We start from the raw sequence: 21,198 nt of genomic DNA, 5'->3' as shown, positions 1-21,198 counted from the left end.
ATCTTTACAATTCTGACTATAAATGACCTAAGAGATAATGTAAGCTCATGCTGATTGGACCGATGCCAGCACAGTACAAACTAACATCGGCTTCTAAAATGAATTTGAACACTGGACAGAAAGGAATAATCTATACTTCACTATTTGTCGTTGTTCCTGCTGTTGGAAGTCATCCCGGCCGAACTCCTATCATATACACATTTTACTAAATGGTACATAACCTGTTTGATCATGAAATATTCAGCGTTTTTTCCGCGGTAAAACATATTCCGGCAGTGAGATAAATGCATACATTAATCTCATCTGCAAAAAAAATCCCGAAATTCTAAAAGTGATATATCCATGTTTTAAAGGGGTGATTTAAGGCGCGCAACTATGTTGGAATTACTTTCTGTTGATATCTGTTCTGTTCGCTGGCTTCAAGATTGGAGATGCGTCGCTATAAAAAGTAACTGCAGTGTTCCTTTTACACATGTCTTGCTCGTGGATGACAACACATGAAGCCCACCCCCCCCCCCCCCCCCCCCCCCCCCCAACGGGAGACTCCGAAAACAATACTATTATTGATTAGTTGTACCTGCTAACGATATCCAAAAAAAATGAAATTTTACACATTGATATCTGCTTCTAGATTTATTCACGTGGGGGTCGACGATATCGTCATGCATTATGTTCAAACGTCTTCACTACTCCGTAAGTATTAGATGATTGTGAAATGTCCCAAGACTGATCTCAGTTTTCTTTCACTTGTTTGCTATTTTCCCGTAACCCGACGGTAGTTCGTTAGTGACAATCTTTGCTGTCGGTACGCCGACTTTCTCTTCCAATGTTTGAATAGTGGAAAGACCATGAAGAAATTCACAAATCAATCAAAACCGGTTATTGTTTATTGTGGACAAGAAGCTCATTTCACGGTTTAGATTGGCGGCAGGACGAACGGTTAGTCGGAAACAATATCAATCGATCTGTTATTTCATTGCGGCTATCAAATAACAAAGGCCGTACTTTATTATTATTAAGGCGAATAACTATGTTCGTGCATTTTGTAAGACATTTCGACAAGTTTTCACGTGCTCAGCCATCGAACCTCTCTTCCAAAACTTCGTTCATGGATATAAACCCCCAAATGCTTGCGATTGTTGGTTATAAAAGAACAAGGCGTACCACCATCAAACTGCATTAATAAATATTCGACTGGATCAAATTAATTGAATGAAAAGAGTCAATATGTTTTGAAATTTCTCAAAATGCTGTGAGGTTTGCGAAAATGCTGATTTCCCGGAGCAATCATTGTAAAGGCGAGCTTCCCCTAACTGACAGTTAACTATGCCGAATCAGGACTAAAGGCAAAAAAGTAAGTTGACAAACCAATTATTTATTTTCTGTTTCTGAAATCCGAATGTAGCCTGCAATATACAATACTGAGCGTATATCCTTTCAGTCGCAAGTGCCACTTAAAACGTCCATTATTGTAAAATTGACCAAAATGCGGTTGTGAGAACTGTCCAATCTAAAAGGTTGCCCAGTCTGTGAAACGAAGTAAAATTGTTTACAAATGACACCGTTAAATGAAAAGTGCACGCGAGAGGCAACGAAGGGCAAATACGTTTTCATTTGAAGGGCTAGTTGCTTATTCTGTAATTTACTCACTTGCATAGTTTTTAGATTATTGCTTCTCTGCCATCAAGTAACATTCAAATATAATCGCAGTCGTCCTGTTAGAAACAATTTGCTATCAATTATTTATTATACCACCCACTATTTTATCTTAATCACTTCTGATCTATGTTACCACCATTTTGTACATTAATTATGAAAAACCGCATTTAATTCATCCTGCATCGAAAGTGGCTCGTCGCGCAGATGGAAATCGTAAGGAAATGTACTGTCTGTGGGCATTACACATCGCATGGCTGGGCTGAACATGTAGCCCTGTCCGAGGGGACGGCTGGCTGGCACGGCGGAATAATGCATGCCATAGTGATAATTCTTCACGTAGTCAGATGGATCTTCTTGCTTCAGGGAGAAAATCCCATTAAAGTTAATTGGAGGGCTTAGGGGACCTTCGAATTGTGGGCTCGTGCACTCTGGAGAAGCGTTTTGGTAGAAAGACTCGTAAGCACCACAGTAGTTGTAAGGTTTCAAGGACTTGGAGGAGCTCTCCATTGAACTCGGTCCCGTCGGGCTACCCAGATCTGGGTTTTGATATGTGTAAAGAGAGGAGGAAAACTGGGACCTCGCAATGTGAGCCCCATCTCCGCTCTGATCCAACAGTAAGTTTCTGGTATTGAGTTGCAGACAACCAGCTACCAGATTAGTCGTTGGTTGGGATAGGTCCTTGCACAAACTTTGCACGAAGGTTAGCAGATCAGGTCTCTTGCCAATGCGGAGGATCTCAGATAGGGCCCAGATATAGTTTTTAGCTAAGCGCAGCGTTTCTATCTTGGATAATTTCTGTGTCTTGGAATAACATGGGACAACTTTGCGCAGGTTGTCCAGGGCGTTGTTTAGACCGTGCATCCGGGTTCTCTCTCTCATATTCGCCTCATTCCTCCTCACTTTGACTCGCTCGACCCTTGCTTTTGTCATCGCCTTCTTCCTGGGCCCTCTCTTTTTGGGCAATTCCTCATCCTCCTCGCCCACCTTGTCATTGTCATCCTTCTCTGACTCTACAGAAGGGGTAATATTGCTGAGGTCAATTGAACATTGTTCGTTATCTGTACCAATTTCTGAATCTTTATCCTCTGGTTCACTAACATCATCGAAGTTTGTTCCCGGCATCATGACAGCTTCATCAATTGGTAATGTCAACATGTTGCCAGCTCTGGGAGTTGGGGAACGTAGAGTTGGGGGCGGGGTGGGTTAGGGTTTTGGAGCAGAGAAACAATGGATAGTTTATTGAGTAAGTAACACATTATAATTTTGTTAACTACATAACGTCATTCTTAGTGCGAAGAGTAAATAATTCGCATTATTTTAAAATATAAAGTAACATTCAGAAATGAACATTATAATAATTCATATCATTCAGGGACCTTTTTTCTCGGTTGGGGTTGCCTTAAACTCATTAAAGGATAGCCTGTTGCAGTATTGTATTTCAAAATCTTGGAAAACTTAAGTCACTATTAATGTGATTATGTCATTGATAGGATTGTGAAAATTGGACAGCTCAACCGTTTTGGGTTGATTCCCGTGGGTCTCAAATTTCCAATGAATCGTAATTAAAATTGCGGGTTGGATTGCAACAGCACATCGAGCCCCCAGTAACATTATCGTTAGCTCCGTAATATCGGGGAGCGGATATAGGTGACCAGTTTAATGCTGACTTCATTATAGCGACGTGATTACTTTTTAAGGATGGGCAAATTACAATGTTACATCAGAACTGCACACGAAGCCCTTATCGTGCGGAGTGTCGCCGGTTCGTCGGTTTCGTTTTACCAGCATTATCAACAGTAGGGGGGTTGGTATTGAGCCGGAAAGTTAAACGATCGACTGAGAAAGGCTTTGGAATAAATTAAATAAAAAATATCGAGAGCTGTGATTGAAACCTAGAAAATTATTTTTCGAGGTGTTTCACGTGTTATGTAGCACCAGCCCAGGCACTAGTTATGCAGTGCAATAAATCATTTGACAGATGGGGATCATGGATTTGCTTCCCACTATGAAATATAGCAATTTGCACTTGCATTTTCTACATTCACCTCGAAGTTAATCTGTTAATCTTCCAAGTTTCTCCACAACTAAACGTTATTTCACATTTTAGAAACGTTATTTAAAAATATATATGTTTCAAGAACTAATTTTAAATCCTAGCACGGGGAACGCAATCAAGATTAGGGTGGCTTTAAAATATCGTCATTATTCAGTCCTTGTAAATCAAAGCCGTGTGCGCAACTTCAACGAAAGTCCTGTCAAATCTATGAATGAAATAACAATCAAAAATAAGGAAGTCATCAGATACAAGGAAGACAGGTAATTTTCGAATTGAATGCAAAGTCAATATATTAGCATTTAAATAGGCAATAACAAGAGGGTTACATACTCGGGGACAGCAATTAAAAAACGAGTCTGCATCTGTTTTTTTTTAGTGTGCTGTAATGATTTGGTTATTTCCGTGATTTTAATTTTTAAATTCTTACCTGAAATCAGTGCAGAGAAAGGATGCTCATTTTCAGCTCTTTGCTGGCTGTGTGTCGGTGGGCTGACGGCGGCAGTGGCAGGGTCCCTCTCTGCAGGATCGGTGTGCGATCGCTCTGAGAAGTGACAGCGATGCCAACTGCCAGCGCTGGTACCATGCCATCTGCCGCTGACGTCAGCGGGCAAGCGCCGCTGATTGGCAGGTGCAGACGCTGGCATCTTGAGCCCTGGGGGACACAGGAGCCGGGCAGCAGCCCATACACATCAAATATTATCATCATTTCCATGGGGCAGCCGAGCTGACAGCGAGGAGGCTATGAGGATCACTCCAGTCACTTAAAATAAAAGGAAAAGCCTGACGCGCAGCCCCATCGCACACCTTATTAAGCCCCCCTACCCACGTCTCAGCACCACCCGATGCAGCTAAACATGATGCTGTATCTACAACTAATTGGAAAAACAATCCTTTTTTGTTTGTTAAAAAAGGTTACAAAAAGAATACACGTTTTGTAACATCTGCTGAAAACTTTATACGTTTCTTATGGTAAAGAGCTGTTTATTACTGGATGATATTGGTTATATTAACAATGTTCACGTCAGATGCAAACATGGACGGTTTGGGATTTACATATTGGAAATGTGCACCTTGGACTGACGGCGGTTTGAATGTACTGGCAAATGCCAAATTACAAATGTGCACCAGATTCCAACATTGACCTATTTACCACATGCCAGTGAATCTGTATGTTAGCGACCATATGTCTTGCCACAGCCATGATGCATTTATCCGTACGCGTCGGTTAGCTTTGCAACTGTCTGGTGAATTTCGCACCGTGAAGTCATGACTCTATCTTTCCAAATTGATGATAGAACATAATGGTAGAACACACGATATAATTCTATATCTTAAATGACAAGGTCTTGCTTATCAATAGGACAAATAAGGCCCTGGACCGTAGCTGTTGAATATCGGTAGTTCAGTGTCATTTAATCTGGGGGGAGGGTGGTAGGTTCTCACTATAACCTTACAACCTTGGCGCTTTCCCCATCTGATGTAATCAAATAGCCACGCTGACCGATCCGAACCGTGCATCACGACATGTAATTTATCACAGGTTTTAGGCTCCCTTCCTGTTCAGTTTTTCCTCTGCCTTTGCGTCATGTGCACACAAACATTCCCAACTCCTCGCTGCTTACGGTAGCCAAAATTACGATTCATGAGATGGGTGTGATTTCATTTAATTATGTGCTTATTCATTTTATCATAACATCCCAGTCTTTCAATCCTATCCCAGAGATTTCTATGTTGTACACAATACCCTATTTTGCAATTCTATTTGCATTTAACTTTGTTACGTTCAACAACATAACCTGCAAAATAATGAAAATACTTTATTGAAGCATTGTATTGGGAACTCCAATTCTAAAATGGTGTTAAATTATATATAAATTGATATCTCTTTTGGTTTAGTATTTTCAGAGTAAAAAATAAGGTCGAGGCTGATTGGAACTAACATTAGGGAGACTAGTCCATAAAGTTGGTGGTCTCATTCTGTGTTCTCCCTTATTGTGAGGCAGACTGTGCAATAGTAGAGCGAGAGACATCACTATCAGGCCTCCTTGGTTAGAAACTGCAAATATGAACAATTCTTCGCTGTCTGGGATCTTCACATCCAACCACGGACAGCAACATACATCAAAAAAACATGCCACGGCCATCTATTTTATTTAAATGCAATTTTAACAAGGAACAAATTAGGCGATGCATTTAATTTCAGTAACCCACTAATAATTCAATTATCTACATTGCACAGTTTAAAGAGTGGCAATTCATTTAGCATTTTCCCCCTGCACAGGGCAATTTAGGCTATATGTGAATAAAGAAACGCATTGTAAAGATTTTAGTTTTTACCTCATAATATACCTTATCATTGTGTTAAATACAGTAAGGGTATACAGTTAATATTTAAAACCATTGTCTTCTAATTATTTCCTCTACTTTTATACTGAAACTTCTTTCAACATGATCAAGATAAATCATTGCAATTCAGCTTGGTGAGGAATATAGTCCAAACTGTATTTCTTTTATTCGCCCCCTTCTCCCTAGTTCGGCACTGAGCCGCATCTCATTCGAAGCCTGCTGCGCTGCCAGCTTGCAGTAGCCACTGGCAATACCCACTGAGACGTAGGCATTTTGGGCTGTGCTAATGCATTAGAAAATAAAACTTATTCTATGTGCTTTGACACATAACAGAACAATAGAAAAAATGAACAAAATGAAGCATTGATCATTTATCAGTTCAAGATATTTATCTAACACATCAAACGATGGAGCAAATTACGAATGGGCTGAAACAAAATTATATCAATGCCGCGTTTTTCACGCATTGTGATGGTGTCTATCGTGGCTGGAATTAAAATATGATGACAATAGAATCTCAAAGGAACGTCTGACATTTAAGAGTGCGCTAAACACGCCGGTGCCAAGGTCCTTTGGGATTTGGTTCCAGAATCCTTGCTGTTCAAGAATGGATGGGAAAACATTTCATATGCAGAAAACATCTTTCCTCCATTTACAGTTTCTGCAATAAGGCTTTAATGTTTATTTCGTTTCTAAGAAATCAGCATTAGCGTGAATTAAAGCTGGATAATGAGTAGGTCCCCGCAAGCAACGTCACTGAAAATATAGAGAAACATTGTAGTTCTACCCCTGTCTTCCGCATTGACTAAACAGATGCACTTGCGTTTAGCGTTGTTATCAAGCCATACCATTCACTTCACTCTCTCTTTCGCCCAGATGTTCCGATGTGATTTGCTTTAAGAGAAATTGCTTCTTTCTTTTAAGAAACAAGTTCTCTTAAAGCAAGTCACATCGGAACATCTGGGCGAAAGAGAGAGTGAAGTGAATGGTATGACTTGATAACAATGAATGGCGGTGCTGGCTCGAAGGGCCGAATGGCCTCCTCCTGCAACTACTTTCTATGTTTCTATGTTTCTATGTTTCTATCTGGACAGTCGTGGAGAAAAGTAGACGCATTCTACAACGTTTCTTTCTTCGGAAACGGTCCTGATTTGAGTGGTATTCAAGTTATGGATATCTATGCCACTCAATATTTCACGTGGTCTTACTTTGTGAAGCCCCCTTCCCCCAAAATATCGAAATGATTGAGGGGAGGGGTTTGAGGAGGACGAGGAATGAAAGCTAAGCAGCTGTATATTACTGAAAGCGCGCCAAGGATCAGTCGGACTTGAAGCGTGGTTTGGCGCTGGGGGTTGCCAGTGGCTGCTTGGCCTTTGGACGACTAGATGTGGAAATAAAACAATACTCCCCCAGTCGTTAATAAACTAGGGAATCCATGATGCGCTTTCTCCAGGGGTTTCCCCCCCAAAATAAATGGGGCTACTTCCAGGAGTCTCAACCCGACAAACGTTCAATATTCTGAATCCTTTTGTACGGTAATGTTCAAGGCCAATAAAGGTAAGTTGCGCGGGAGGCTGAAGTGAGATGGTGATCTGTGGCCATGCAGGGAAGTCAATTGGATCACTGCCCTCTCCTTTCTTCAGTAGTGTGTCAGACTCCATTTCGGGGAAACAAATTGAAATATCCTTGACGGTCTGGCATAGATTATTACAAGATGAGAGTATAGCAAGGCAGATCATTGTTGTATCTAATAACGAGCTGCCTCTGGATGCTTTCAAGAGAGAGCTAGATAGGGCTCTTAAAGATGGTGGAGTCAGGGGATATGGGGAGAAGGCAGGAACGGGGTACTGATTGTGGATGATCTGCCATAATCACATTGAATGGCGGTGCTGGCTCGAAGAGCCGAATGGCCTACTCCTGCACCTATTGTCTATTCTATTCTATTGAACTGGCATGGCAGAAGAATCTCTCGGTTATGAACCCATCCATTTTATTCATGGAAGATATCAGAAAACTTTGACTTGTACACGAACATTGATTCAGGAGTAAGGCCACAAACTTCATTCTTCGATTCACTAAAAGGGAAAAGTTATTTTTTTGTGATACGATTTCAGGTTTTCACTAAGACTTTGCATCGCCGCGACACCAATTTCTTCTCCAGAGATGCTGTCTGACCCGCTGAGTTACTCCAGCTTTTTGTGTCTGTCTTCGGTCTAAACCAGCATCTGCAGATACTTCCTACACAATAATTCAATTTAGTTTAGTTGAGAATTACAAGGGGCCACAGGCCCTTTCGCCCACAGTCCGCTCTAGTCAGTGATTACCCATACACTATTCTATACACTAGGGGCAATTTACAGATACCAATTTACCTACAAATGCACACTTTTGTGTGTGGAACCGTAGCACTTGGCGAAAACCCACGCGGCCATAGGGAGAACGTGCCATAGGGAAAGCCCCATACAGACAGCACTCGGAATCAGGATTGAACCTGGGTCTCTAACGCTGTAAGGCACTCAACTCTACCGCTGCACCACCATAGCGCCAAATGCAATGGAACAGAGGTAGAGGGAAATGGACGAACCATGTACAGGCAGATGGGATTATTTAGATTAGCATAATATTATGTATAGTCACAGTGGGTCAAGAGACATATTCCTATGCTGCACTATTCTATGTTCTATATTCAACTGCTTGTTTCACTGTCTGTATTAACAGACTACGAGATTCCTTTATTCCGCAACATTACTTAGCATTCATTATATATTCCCTTGCTTTGTTTCTTCTCCCCAAATACATTACTTACAATTCTCCAGATTGAATTATATTTGCTACTTTTGTGATCATTCAGTTGGTATCTTCTGGCAATCTAAATGTTTTTTTCTCAATATAAACCACAATGCCAATTATCTTATCCTACGCAAATTTCACCACAAATTAAAATAAGTGTGGGATAAAACTGGTGACTAAAGCCAGTCAGCCCAATAAGGGCAAACTTGCATTTCAATACCTCAAGGCAAAATAAAGAATTACTTTGAAAAACATAGATTAAAAAGTGGCAGACAGCAGGTGCTTGGTAAAAGTAAATTATATCTGACAAACTTGATTGCATTTTTTAATAAAGTTAAATGATAACAGAGATGAACTATTAGATCAAAATTGTTTGAAGAGGCCCACATTATGTTAGCCTAATTCAAACCCAAGGGATCAAAGGGACAGTGCCAGTGTGAATATGAAATAGGTAAAGGGCAGAAAACAAGTGTAGCCGCAAACAATTGCCTTTTACTGTAAAGGAAGGCAGATGTTGATGTTATCACCACCAACGCAGAACTTCCATCACTCTATCCCATCACTGAGTATTAAAACTTGACTTGAATTAGTTATGTACATAGAAACATAGAAACATAGAAACATAGAACATATGTGCAGGAGTAGGCCATTCGGCCCTTCGAGCCTGTACCACCATTCAATATGATCATGGCTGATCATCCAACTCAGTATCCTCTACCTGCCTTCTCTCCATACCCCCTGATCCCTTTAGCCACAAGGGCCACATCTAACTCCCTCTTAAATATAGCCAATGAACTGGCCTCAACTACCTTATGTGGCAGAGAATTCCAGAGATTCACCACTCTCTGTGTGAAAATGTTTTTCTCATCTCGGTCCTAAAAGATTTCCCCCTTATCCTTAAACTGTGACCCCTTGTTCTGGACTTCCCCAACAGCGGGAACAATCTTCCTGCATCTAGCCTGTCCAACCCCTTAAGAATTTTGTAAGTTTCTATAAGATCGTCCCTCAATCTTCTAAATTCTAGGGAGTACAAGCCGAGCCTGTCCAGTCTTTCTTCATATGAAAGTCCTGACATCCCAGGAATCAGTTTGGTGAACCTTCTCTGTACTCCCTCTATGGCAAGAATGTCTTTTCTCAGATTAGGAGACCAAAACTGTATGCAATGTTTCCAACACCTAGCTGGTCTGTTTCCAGCACTCACCTTCTTTGTCACAATGTTTCAAATGGTCATCTAAATACGTAATTAAATCTTCTTGCATCTGGCGCGCACAGCCTAAAGTTGAGGGACACCTTGTTCTATTTGATCTGATTTGATTGTGCATGCCAGGTTCATTGCATTCGTCGATACAGGGCGGACCACGTGAAGGTTGCAATCTCCCACCCCAATGTACCTAAATGATGTGAGTATACTTCTCTCCACCACCCACTCAGGCAGTGTATTTCACATTTCACCCCCCTCTGGTTGGACAACTCTTCCCCAAATTCACTGTAAATCTCCTTTTCCTTACCTTAAAGGTTATTATTATTTGTCTAATCCTGTTTGTATTTTCGAAATGTCACTTATCGAAATGTTGGTTATTGCACCCTTTATTATAGACTCCCGTAGATTCCCACTGACTGATGGTAGGGACTGTTTCATTATCTGTAGGATTTTGGAAGATGACTTCTAATGCATTCACTATTTCCCTCACTAGCTCCGGGATAGAGCTTATCAGGCCCTGGGTATTTATCGACCTTCAATGCCATTGATATCCCCAGCAATTTTTATTATTACAAGTTTGTATTATTTTTTCCCATTTCATTAGACTGCTGGTCCCTAACATTTCTGAAAAGTTTTTTAAATGTCTTCTTCCATGAAGAAAGAACCAAAGTTTTAGTTTAATTGACATTTGTTTGTTCTCAGCCTCCCATGATTGTTGAATTGTCCTTGTTATATGTGCTTTTAATTCCCTGATTTATACTCTGCCTTGCCTTACCACTGCAATGTGTGGGATTATAGAAAATCGACCAAAGACCCATTTCTACCATTTCCTCTGGCAGCTCATGTCATTAATACACACCACGCACTGTGTGAAAAAGTTTCCCCTCAGGTCCCTCTTAAATATTTCCCCTCTCACAAAACTATGGCCTCTAGTTTTAGACTCACATACCCTGGGAAAAAGACTGTGGCTTTTCACTTGAGTATAGGAGCAGGGAGGTTCTACTGCAGTTGTACAGGGTCTTGATGAGACCACACCTTGAGTATTGCATACAGTTTTGGTCTCCTAATCTGAGGAAAGACATTCTTGCCATAGAGGGAGTACAGAGAAGGTTGACCAGACTGATTCCTGGGATGTCAGGACTTTCATATGAAGAAAGACTGGATAGACTCAGCTTGTACTCGCTAGAATTTAGAAGATTGAAGGGGGATCTTATAGAAACGTACAAAATTCTTAAGGGGTTGGACAGGTTAGATGCAGGAAGATTGTTCCCGATGTTGGGGAAGTCCAGAACAAGGGGTCACAGTTTAAGGATAAGGGGGAAGTCTTTTAGGACCGAGATGAGAAAAACATTTTCTGTGAATCTGTGGAATTCTCTGCCACCGAAGGTAGTTGAGGCCACAGTTCATTGGCTATATTTAACAGGGAGTTAGATGTGGCCCTTGTGGCTAAAGGGATCAGGGGGTATGGAGAGAAGGCAGGTACAGGATACTGAGTTGGATGATCAGCCATGATCATATTGAATGGCGGTGCAGGCTCGAAGAGCCGAATGGCCTATTCCTGCACCTATTTTCTATTTTTCTATGTTTCTATATTTCACTTAATGTATGCCCGTTATGATTTTATGCATCTCTTTAAGATCATTCTTCAGCCTCCAATGCCCCAGGAAAAAAAAGTACCAGCCTCTCCAGCCTCTCCTTATAACTCAAACCCTCTAGACCCAGTAACATCTTGGTAGATCTTTTCTTACATCCTTTCCAGTTTAATGACATCTGTCTTAAAGCAGGGTGCTCAGAACTGATACTATATGCCTCACCAACATCTTGGTACAACTATAACATGATGTCCTAATTCCTGCACTCATACACTGATTGATGAAGGTAATCCCGCTACACTGACCAATGAAGGTATTGGAGCCATTGCCCCCCCTTTTCACCCACAAGAATGTATCTTGTGGCAAGCTGGAAATCTTTGGCGCAAGAGAATTCAAAACTGGAATGCTTCACAGGCTGGCTAGTGTATTCTACTGGACATTCCTGAGTAATAATGGTATATTCTACACCTGGATTTGGATTTACCCTGGTAAATATTAGCTCATGGTTGCACTAAAATATGGACTGACCCTCCTGCAGCTATGGGGTTGGGGAAAAGGCACGACAAAGTGTAGTGGCCAAATGACAGGTATAAATGGGACACTGTCTGACAAAGGGGTGTGGGGGGAGGTTAGTGGGTGTGGTAGGGTTGGCAGTCCAACAGCAAATGTTCTCTGGATGCTCTCACAATTGTGAATCTTAACATTAATTGTATAAACGTGGAATGAAAAACACAAAACGGTAACGGTAACCATGAATCTGCTGGATGATGAATAAATCTGAATATATAACATTATCTGAGGAAGTACTCAAGATATTTTTACCTGGTTTGATCAATATGTGAGTTTGAATCTGTGTAATGCGGCTGATTCTTAATTGTTATGAGTGATAGACATCTTCTCCGTGGATTGTCACCTTGTCATGGTGGAGAAGCTTGTGTGGTCCTGAGATCCTGAGAGCGATGCTGTTTGGAGCTACGCTCCTGGTAGGGCCACCCATGGCGGTAAAGTCGAGGGGGAGGTCTCTGACAAAGAGCAATCTAACCAAGACCTCAACGGTGGAACAGGCAGAGGATGATGGCTGACCTTTGTGGAGCGTCTCAACAGCTGGGAAGGCAGGTGAAGGCTGCAGCAGAAAAGGGTCTCTGGTCGTCTTGGACTCCATGCCACTGGATCCTGACCCAGATCTGTAAAGGACCGTGGGGTGGCTGTCTGTGCACTAGTCTCCCCACGTTAAACAAAGTCACGCACAGGCGTCCTAAAAAAAAGATGACAAACAAGCTATTTCATTTATATCAAGATGGGCAATAAATCCTTACTTTGTGTGCAATGACCATATCCTTGAATTAATTAAATTAAACTGGTAGAAGCCCAGTGAATTGAATTGCTGTATTTTATAGAGTCATAGTGTCATACAACATGGAAGCAGGGCTTGCCTGGATCAGTGCTTGGAATTATGATGCTGTGGCCATTAAAGAAACTTGGTTCCAAGAGGGATACGACTGGCAGCTCAAAGTGACAGGGTTTCAATGTTTCAGACGAGATAGAAAAACGGTAAATGGAGAATGTCAAGGCTGGTCAGCCTGGCATCTAGGAGACCGTTCTCCCATCGCTGGGCAGGAGCGGGAACGACTGGCAGCGGCCGTAACCTCGACACCAGACGCTGCTCCGGCCGGGACTTCGCCGGGGCCCACGACACCACCTCCCCCCCACTGGGCCCACTCCTCTCCCCCCTCCCACGGGCCCTCGCCTCTCCCCCACCCCCCGCCACGGACCCTCCAATGCTGCGTGGGAGGGAGAGAGGAAAATAAGAGGGGAATGTGAGAGGGAGGGGAGGGGGAGAGAGATGGGGGAGGGAGAGATAGGTGGAGGGGAGAGGGAAAGGAGTATTATCTTTAGTGTTTTGCAAAATTAAGGGAGGTTTTAGAGCTCTTATATTTTCTCCACCATATTACCATATAACCATATAACAATTACAGCACAGAAACAGGCCATCTCGGCCCTACAAGTCCGTGCCGAACAACTTTTTTCCCTTAGTCCCACCTGCCTGCACTCATACCATAACCCTCCATTCCCTTCTCATCCATATGCCTATCCAATTTATTTTTAAATGATACCAACGAACCTGCCTCCACCACTTCCACTGTAAGCTCATTCCACACCGCTACCACTCTCTGAGTAAAGAAGTTCCCCCTCATGTTACCCCTAAACGTCTGTCCCTTAATTCTGAAGTCATGTCCTCTTGTTTGAATCTTCCCTATTCTCAAAAGGAAAAGCTGATCCACATCAACTCTGTCTATCCCTCTCATCATTTTAAAGACCTCTATCAAGTCCCCCCTTAACCTTCTGCGCTCCAGAGAATAAAGACCTAACTTATTCAACCTTCCTCTGTAACTTAGTTGTTGAAACCCAGGCAACATTCTAGTAAATCTCCTCTGTACTTTCTCTATTTTGTTGACATCCTTCCTATAATTGGGCGACCAAAATTGTACACCATACTCCAGATTTGGTCTCACCAATACCTTGTACAATTTTAACATTACATCCCAGCTTCTATATTCAATGCTCTGATTTATAAAGGCTAGCATACCAAAAGCTTTCTTTACCACCTTATCTATATGAGATTCCACCTTCAAGGAACTATGCACGGTTATTCCCAGATCCCTCTGTCCAACTGTATTCTTCAATTCCCTACCATTTACCATGTACATCCTATTTTGATTTGTCCTGCCAAGGTGTAGCACCTCACATTTATCAGCATTAAACTCCATCTGCTATCTTTCAGCCCATTCTTCCAAATGGCCTAAATCACTCTGTAGACTTTGGAAATAATAGTATCAAACAATACCAAATAATGTCAAACAATTGGAACCTTTCTTTTCCTTGATAACAATACTGAAAAATATGAATTCCATAGTTTGTGACTTTCTTTTTACATCATATTTTTAATATAATTTGAATATAACAAAAATCAGCATATTTTCAGGGTCATCATGGATCCGTCTGCGGAAATGTAGTAGTACATTGATGATGTTGCTGCTGAGGAAGCTAGGAAGAAGATGGAGTTGGAAGATCTCCTTGGTTCAGTGTAAACCTAAGGTTAGGAGAGGGAAAACATTATCACCAATTTTATTCAGAACTAATTGTGATTCTTTATGGTTAAAAACTAAAACTGTTTGACAGGATTTTCTGACTTGATTTTCTGCCCTTTTTGTGTAATTGAATTGCGCGCATTTTGGTACCTAAATCAGCACTGGATGGTATCCACCCCTTAAAGCTAAGTTACAGGGGTGTGAATTAAGTCTACAATATTTTTAATTCCCATGTTCAAATGACAAAATATTTGTGCCTCTACCCCTTCCATCTTATAACAAAAGCACAACCAATAATAAACTTAGTGTAAAATATTGGAAATTTATAAAATATACATTTTAATGGGATAATTATTTACAGATGTAACATTTCCATTTCGAGATGGGAAATATGCAAATATGCGTCAAGCCGATAGCCTATTCGTTAAAGGGTTAAAAGATAGCCTGATCGATAAAGAGCTGAGAAGAGGAATCAGAGCTGCCAAGGAAAGGTACTCTGAGAAGTTGAGGAGCAAGTTTTCAGCCAGTGACTCTTCTTCAGTTTGCAAGGGCATGCAAGAAATGACCAGCTATAAGAGGAAAGCCCCCGCTCTTTGGACAATCGTCAGCTGATCCATGACTTGAATGAGTTTTACTACAGGTTTGAAAATCAGAAACATAACCCTGGTATCCCTTCCCCAACAAACACAGCCAGACCCCAGTCTGCAAAGAATGGACCCTGCACCTACTCCCCATTCACCGCTTCACGCCTACTTGATGCAAGACTCCAGTATGAAATGACTGGATCCTTTCCCACCCCAACCAACACTTCACACCCACTCACAGCCTGACCTCAGTCTGCAAAGACTGGGCCCTTCTACACCCACCCCTCTCTAATCACCACTTCGCATCCAATTATCCATGCCCACCAGGGGCGCGGGGGGAGGTGGCAGACCTGCCGGCAGTCCGTTCGTTTTTTCACCTTTTTAATTATTTTTAGCGTTTGTTATAAGTTTGTTTTAATGTTGCTTGGTTTGTTTTATGTGGGGGGAGGGGGGGGACCGGGGGGAACTTTTTTTTTTCAAGTTACTACCTTCCCGGAGATGTGATTAATTTTCCGATCACATTCTCCGGGCTCTGCGGCCTTCCATCGATGGAACTGGAAGCCGCCTCGGACTGTCGTGAGCCCCATCGTGAGGCGCGGACTTAACTTCGGAGCAGATCCCTTGCCTGGGATCACTTCCACCGCGGCCTGCGGACTTACCATCAAGGGCTCACAGTCTCGGGAGAGGCTAGTCGGGAGCTCCAATGCCACAGAAGGTTTGACCAACCCTGACACGAGGTTTGATCGCCCGACGCGGGTGAACTGACATCCTCCGCTTCGAGGCGATCCAGCTCCCACATCGGGGGGGGGGGGGGGGGGGGGGGGGATGTCAGCTCCCCCGCGTTGGGCGATCGAACCTCGCGTCAGGGTTGGTCATTAAATTTTGTCGTGTTTATGTACACATTTTTAATCAAATCCTTCTTCCCCTCCACTTACTCATTTTGTCGCCTGCTGGCCAGCGACCATAACGGCTGCGGGCGCCCGCATCTCGCCTCAAAGACGCCATTTAAAAACAGCCGCACTGCTGATTCCTGAGCCGCTTGAGTTGGAGGACCACGTCTCCCGTGGGGGCTATGGGTAGGGAACGGCTACGTTTGGGGAGCAGACCCAACGGGTCTGCACTTGGTCTAGTCAACAATAAAAATAGAGGAGGTGGAGAGGCTTTTCAGAAGGCAGAAAAGCCAGAAATCTCCAGGACCTGACAATGTTTCCTCCTCTACTCTCAAGCTCTGTGCCATGCAACTGGCACCGGTCTACACAGACATTTTTAACCAGTTCCCGCAAACATGTACTGTCCCAGCCTGCTTCAAAGTGCCTGCCGGCACTATTGTTCCTGTACCCAAAAAGGCAAGGATCAATTGTCTTAATGACTACAGGCCAGTCGCACTGACCTCTGTGGTCATGAAGACCCTTGAACGGCTTATGCTGGCCAAGCTGAAAAATATCACGATCCCCCTACACTTCATCCTCCAGCACCTAGACCGCCAGGGGACCTATGTGAGGATTTTATTTGTTGATTTTAGCTCTGCATTCAATACCATTGTGCCAGAGCTTCTACACTTCAAACATTTCGAGTTGACTGTGCCTGAACCCCTCTGTAAGTGGATCACCAGCTTCCTGACAGACAGGAAGCAGCATGTGAGACTGGGAAAGCACATCTCGGACCCGCAAATGCACAGCATAGGAGCACCGCAAGGCTGTGCACTCTCCCCTCCCCTCTACTCTCTCTATGCCAATGACTGCATCTCCACAAACACCTCTGTCCAGCATCTCAAGTTTGCAGATAACACAATCTGAAGAAGGGTTTTGGCCCGAAATGTTACCTATTTCCTTCGCTCCATAGATGCTGCTGCACCCGCTGAGTTTCTCCAGCATTTTTGTGTACCTGCAGATAACACAACCCTGATTGGACTGATCCAGGATGGTGAGGAATCTGCCGACAGGCAGGATGTGTCACAGCTGGTGTCCTGGTGCCGTAGCAACAACCTAGAGCTCAATGCTCTTAAGACAGTGGAATTGATTGTAGACTTTAGGAGAGCTCCCCCTCCCCTCACCCCACTCACCGTCAACAACACCACAGTCACATCTGTGGAGTCTTTAAATTCCTGGGAACCATCATTTTCAATTACCTTAACTACCATCGACTCCACAGGCAAAAGGTACAACAGAGGATGTACTTCCTACGGCAGCTGAGGAAGCACAAACTGCCACAGCGGGTCAGGCAGCATCTTTGGAGAACATGGATAGAGTCATAGAGTGACACAGTGTGGAAACAGGCCCTTTGGGCCAACTTGCCCACACCGGCTAACAATGTCCCAGCTACACTAATTCCACTTGCCTGCGTTTAGTCCATATCCCTCCAAACCTATCCATGTACCTGCCTAACTGTTTCTTAAATGATGGGATAGTCCCAGCCTCAACAACCTCCTCTGGCAGCTCGTCCCATACACCCACCACCCTTTGTGTGAATAAGTTACCCCTCAGATTCCTATTAAATCTTTTTCCCTTCACCTTGAACCTATGTTCTCTGGTCCACGATTCCACTGCTCTGGGCAAAAGACTCTGTGCATCTACCCGATCTATTCCACTAATGATTTTGTACACCTCTATAAGAATTCCCCTCATCTTCCTGAGCTCCATTGAATAGAGTCCCAACCTACTCAACCTCTCCCTATAGCTCATGCCCTCTAGTCCTGGCAACATCCTCATAAATCTTCTCTGTACTCTTTCCAGTTTGACATCCTTCCTATAACATGGTGCCCATAACTGAACACAATATTCTAAATGTGGTCTCACCAACGTCTTATACATCTGCAACATGACCTCCCAATTTCTATACTCAATACTTTTTGTTGACCACCTGATGTATCTGTGACTCGACCTTCAAGGAACCATGCAACCATCAGCCATTCCTCTGCCCACCTGGCCAATTAATCCAGATCCTGCTGCAATCTTTCACAACCATCTTCACTATCTGCGAAACAACTTACTTTTGTATCATCAGCAAACTTGCTAATCTTGCCCTGTTCTGTGATGTTTCACAGAGTCCTGGAGTAACTCAGCGGGTCAAGTCAAGTCAAGTTTATTTGTCACATACACATACGAGATGTGCAGTGAAATGAAAGTGGCAATGCTCGCGGAACAACAAAACAACCAAACAAAATTATAAACACAATCATAACACACATATTATTTTACATAATAAATAATAGAAGGAAAAACGTTCTGTACAGTTAGTCCCTGGTGAGAAAGGCGTTTACAGTCCGAATTGCCTCTGGGAAGAAACTCCTTCTCAACCTCTCCGTTCTCACTGCATGGCAACGGAGGCGTTTGCCTGACCGTAGCGGCTGGAACAGTCTGTTGCAGGGGTGGAAGAGGTCTCTCATGATTTTGTTTGCTCTGGAGTTGCACCTCCTGTTGTATAGTTCCTGCAGGGGGGTGAGTGAAGTTCCCATAGTGCGTTCGGCCGAACGCACTACTCTCTGCAGAGCCTTCTTGTAGTTGGCAGAGCAATTCCCGAACCAGATGGTAATGTTCCCGGACAAGATGCTTTCCACCGCCGCTGCGTAGAAGCACTGGAGGATCCTCGGAGACACTCTGAATTTCCTCAATTGCCTGAGGTGGTAAAGGCGCTGCCTTGCCTTACTCACCAGTGCTGAGGCGTGTGTGATGACCATGTCATATCCTCAGAGATGTGGACTCCCAGATATTTAAAACAGTTCACCCTATCCACAGGATCCCCATTTATACTCAATGGAGTGTACGTCCTCGGATGATGTGCCCTCCTAAAGTCCATGATCAGCTCCTTCGTTTTTTTGATGTTCAAGAGGAGGCTGTTCTCCTGGCACCAGAGTGCTAGATCAGCCACCTCCTCCCGGTAGGCCCTCTCATCATTGTCTGAGATCAGGCCCACCACCACAGTGTCATCAGCAAACTTAATTATTGAATTGGAGCTGAACCTAGCCACACAGTCATGTGTGTACAGGGAGTACAATAGGGGGCTGAGGACGCAACCCTGGGGCGATCCTGTGCTCAGGGTGAGGGACTTCGATGTATTCCCTCCCATCTTGACTACCTGGGGACTGGCGGTGAGAAAGTCCAGGACCCAGGCACACAGGGAGGTGTTGAGCCCCAATTCCAGTAGCTTCCCGGCCAGTCTGGTGGGGACTATCGTGTTGAAGGCTGAACTGTAGTCTATGAACAGCATCCTCACGTAGCCCCCCTTCTGGCTGTCCAGATGGGAGAGAGCGGTGTGCAAGACCTGGGAGACCGCATCGTCCGTGGACCTGTTCGGACGGTATGCAAACTGCAACGGGTCCATGTTCCGAGGGAGGAAGGCGCAGATGTGATTCTTCACCAGCCTCTCAAAGCATTTCATGACTACCGAGGTAAGGGCCACCGGACGGTAGTCATTCAGGCAGGCTGGGGAGGCATTTTTTGGTACCGGTACAATGATGGATTTTTTGAAGCAGGCAGGGACCACGGACTTGTCCAGGGAGAGGTTGAATAATGTAGTGAGCACTGGAGCTAGCTGCGTAGCACAGAACTTGAGTACTCGCCCCGGGATGCCATCGGGGCCTGCAGCTTTTCTTGTGTTCACCCGTGTCAGTGCCCTCCTCACGTCGTGCTCGGACAGCGAGAATGTGTGCATATTCCTCCCTTCAGCTTTGGTAGCCAGCCCGTTGTCGGTATTGTCGATAGTCGGCAGACCTGGAGTGGTGTTGCCCCTCTCGAAACGAGCGTAGAAGGAGTTCAGGTCGTCAGCTAGGGAGGTGCCGGCACATGCGGATGAGGGAGCGGTGCTTCGGTAGTTGGTTACAATCCGTAGCCCCTGCCACAGGCTTCTGGTGTCCTGCTGCTCCATCTGTAACTCCATCTTGTCCCTGTACCTTCTCTTTGCGTCCTTCACCGCCCTTCGCATTCGGTAGGACTCTGCCTTGTAGACGTCCATGTTTCCTGATGCCAAGCCCGAGTTGTAGGCAGCGGTACGAGCATTCAAGGCCACACGAACAGATCTGTCTACCCAGGGTTTTTGGTTCGGGAAGGTGCTTACCCTTACCGTGGGGATGATGTTGTCGGTTATTGTTGCGATGAAGTCCATGACTGCTTCCGCGAACTCACTGACGTCACTGGAACTTGCTTCGAACATATTCCAGTCGACATCACTCAGTGCATCTTGCAGCATGGCCTCTGACTGGTCGGACCACCGCTTTACGTCCCTCGTCTCTACCGCTTCCCGAACTATCCTCTGTTTATACTCCGGCAACAGGAAAATAGCAGCGTGGTCAGATTTTCCTAGGGGAGGGAGTGAAACGGCCTTGTAGCCTTTCCTGAACGGTGTGTAGCAGTGGTCCAAAGTTCTCTCCCCCCTGGTGGCACACGTGATGTGTTGGTAGAAGTTCGGCATGACCTTCTTGAGATTTGATTTATTAAAATCTCCAGCCACCACCATAGCCGCTTCTGGGTACTTGTTTTGATGTCGACATAGGTTGAGTATAGAAGTTGGGAGGTCATGTTGCAGTTGCAACAAAAGTTTTTATGACATAATTACACCATGTTTACAGAAAATGTATACATATGCTTTTAAAGAGCAAATTTTACCAGAAACACTAGCAGAATCAATGATTACATTAATACATCTAATACTAAAAAAGATAAAGATATAGAAGAACCTGGATCATACAGAACCATTGCACTGTTAAATACAGATCAAAAAAATACTAGCGAAAACATTAGCTAGAAGACTAAGTAAATATGTTAGTAAATTAATAAATGCTGATCAAACGGGATTCATACCCAAGAGACAATCATCTAATAATCTGGGACGTCTGCTCAATATAATGCATTCACATAAAACTGAAGAACAAGACTTATCAATTATC

The 21,198-nt window shown here is 43.7% G+C and overlaps 1 protein-coding gene across 1 annotated transcript; it reads right to left on the bottom strand.

Annotated features, from left to right (window-relative positions):
• Nucleotides 1-600: 600 nt before the first annotated feature.
• neurod6a (neuronal differentiation 6a) lies at nucleotides 601-4,379 on the bottom strand. The gene is made up of 2 exons (XM_055633501.1): nucleotides 4,143-4,379; nucleotides 601-2,824 (listed from the first exon to the last, which is right to left on the bottom strand). The coding sequence occupies exon 2, from the start codon at nucleotides 2,812-2,814 to the stop codon at nucleotides 1,807-1,809; it is 1,008 nt and encodes a 335-aa protein (XP_055489476.1). The 5' UTR covers nucleotides 2,815-2,824; nucleotides 4,143-4,379; the 3' UTR covers nucleotides 601-1,806.
• Nucleotides 4,380-21,198: the final 16,819 nt, after the last annotated feature.

The sequence above is a fragment of the Leucoraja erinacea genome, chromosome 4, assembly GCF_028641065.1.
Source record: "Leucoraja erinacea ecotype New England chromosome 4, Leri_hhj_1, whole genome shotgun sequence".
Taxonomy (NCBI): Eukaryota; Metazoa; Chordata; class Chondrichthyes; order Rajiformes; family Rajidae; genus Leucoraja; species Leucoraja erinaceus.
Note: the sequence above shows the minus strand (reverse complement) of the source record. Positions and strands in the feature narration are given on the sequence as shown.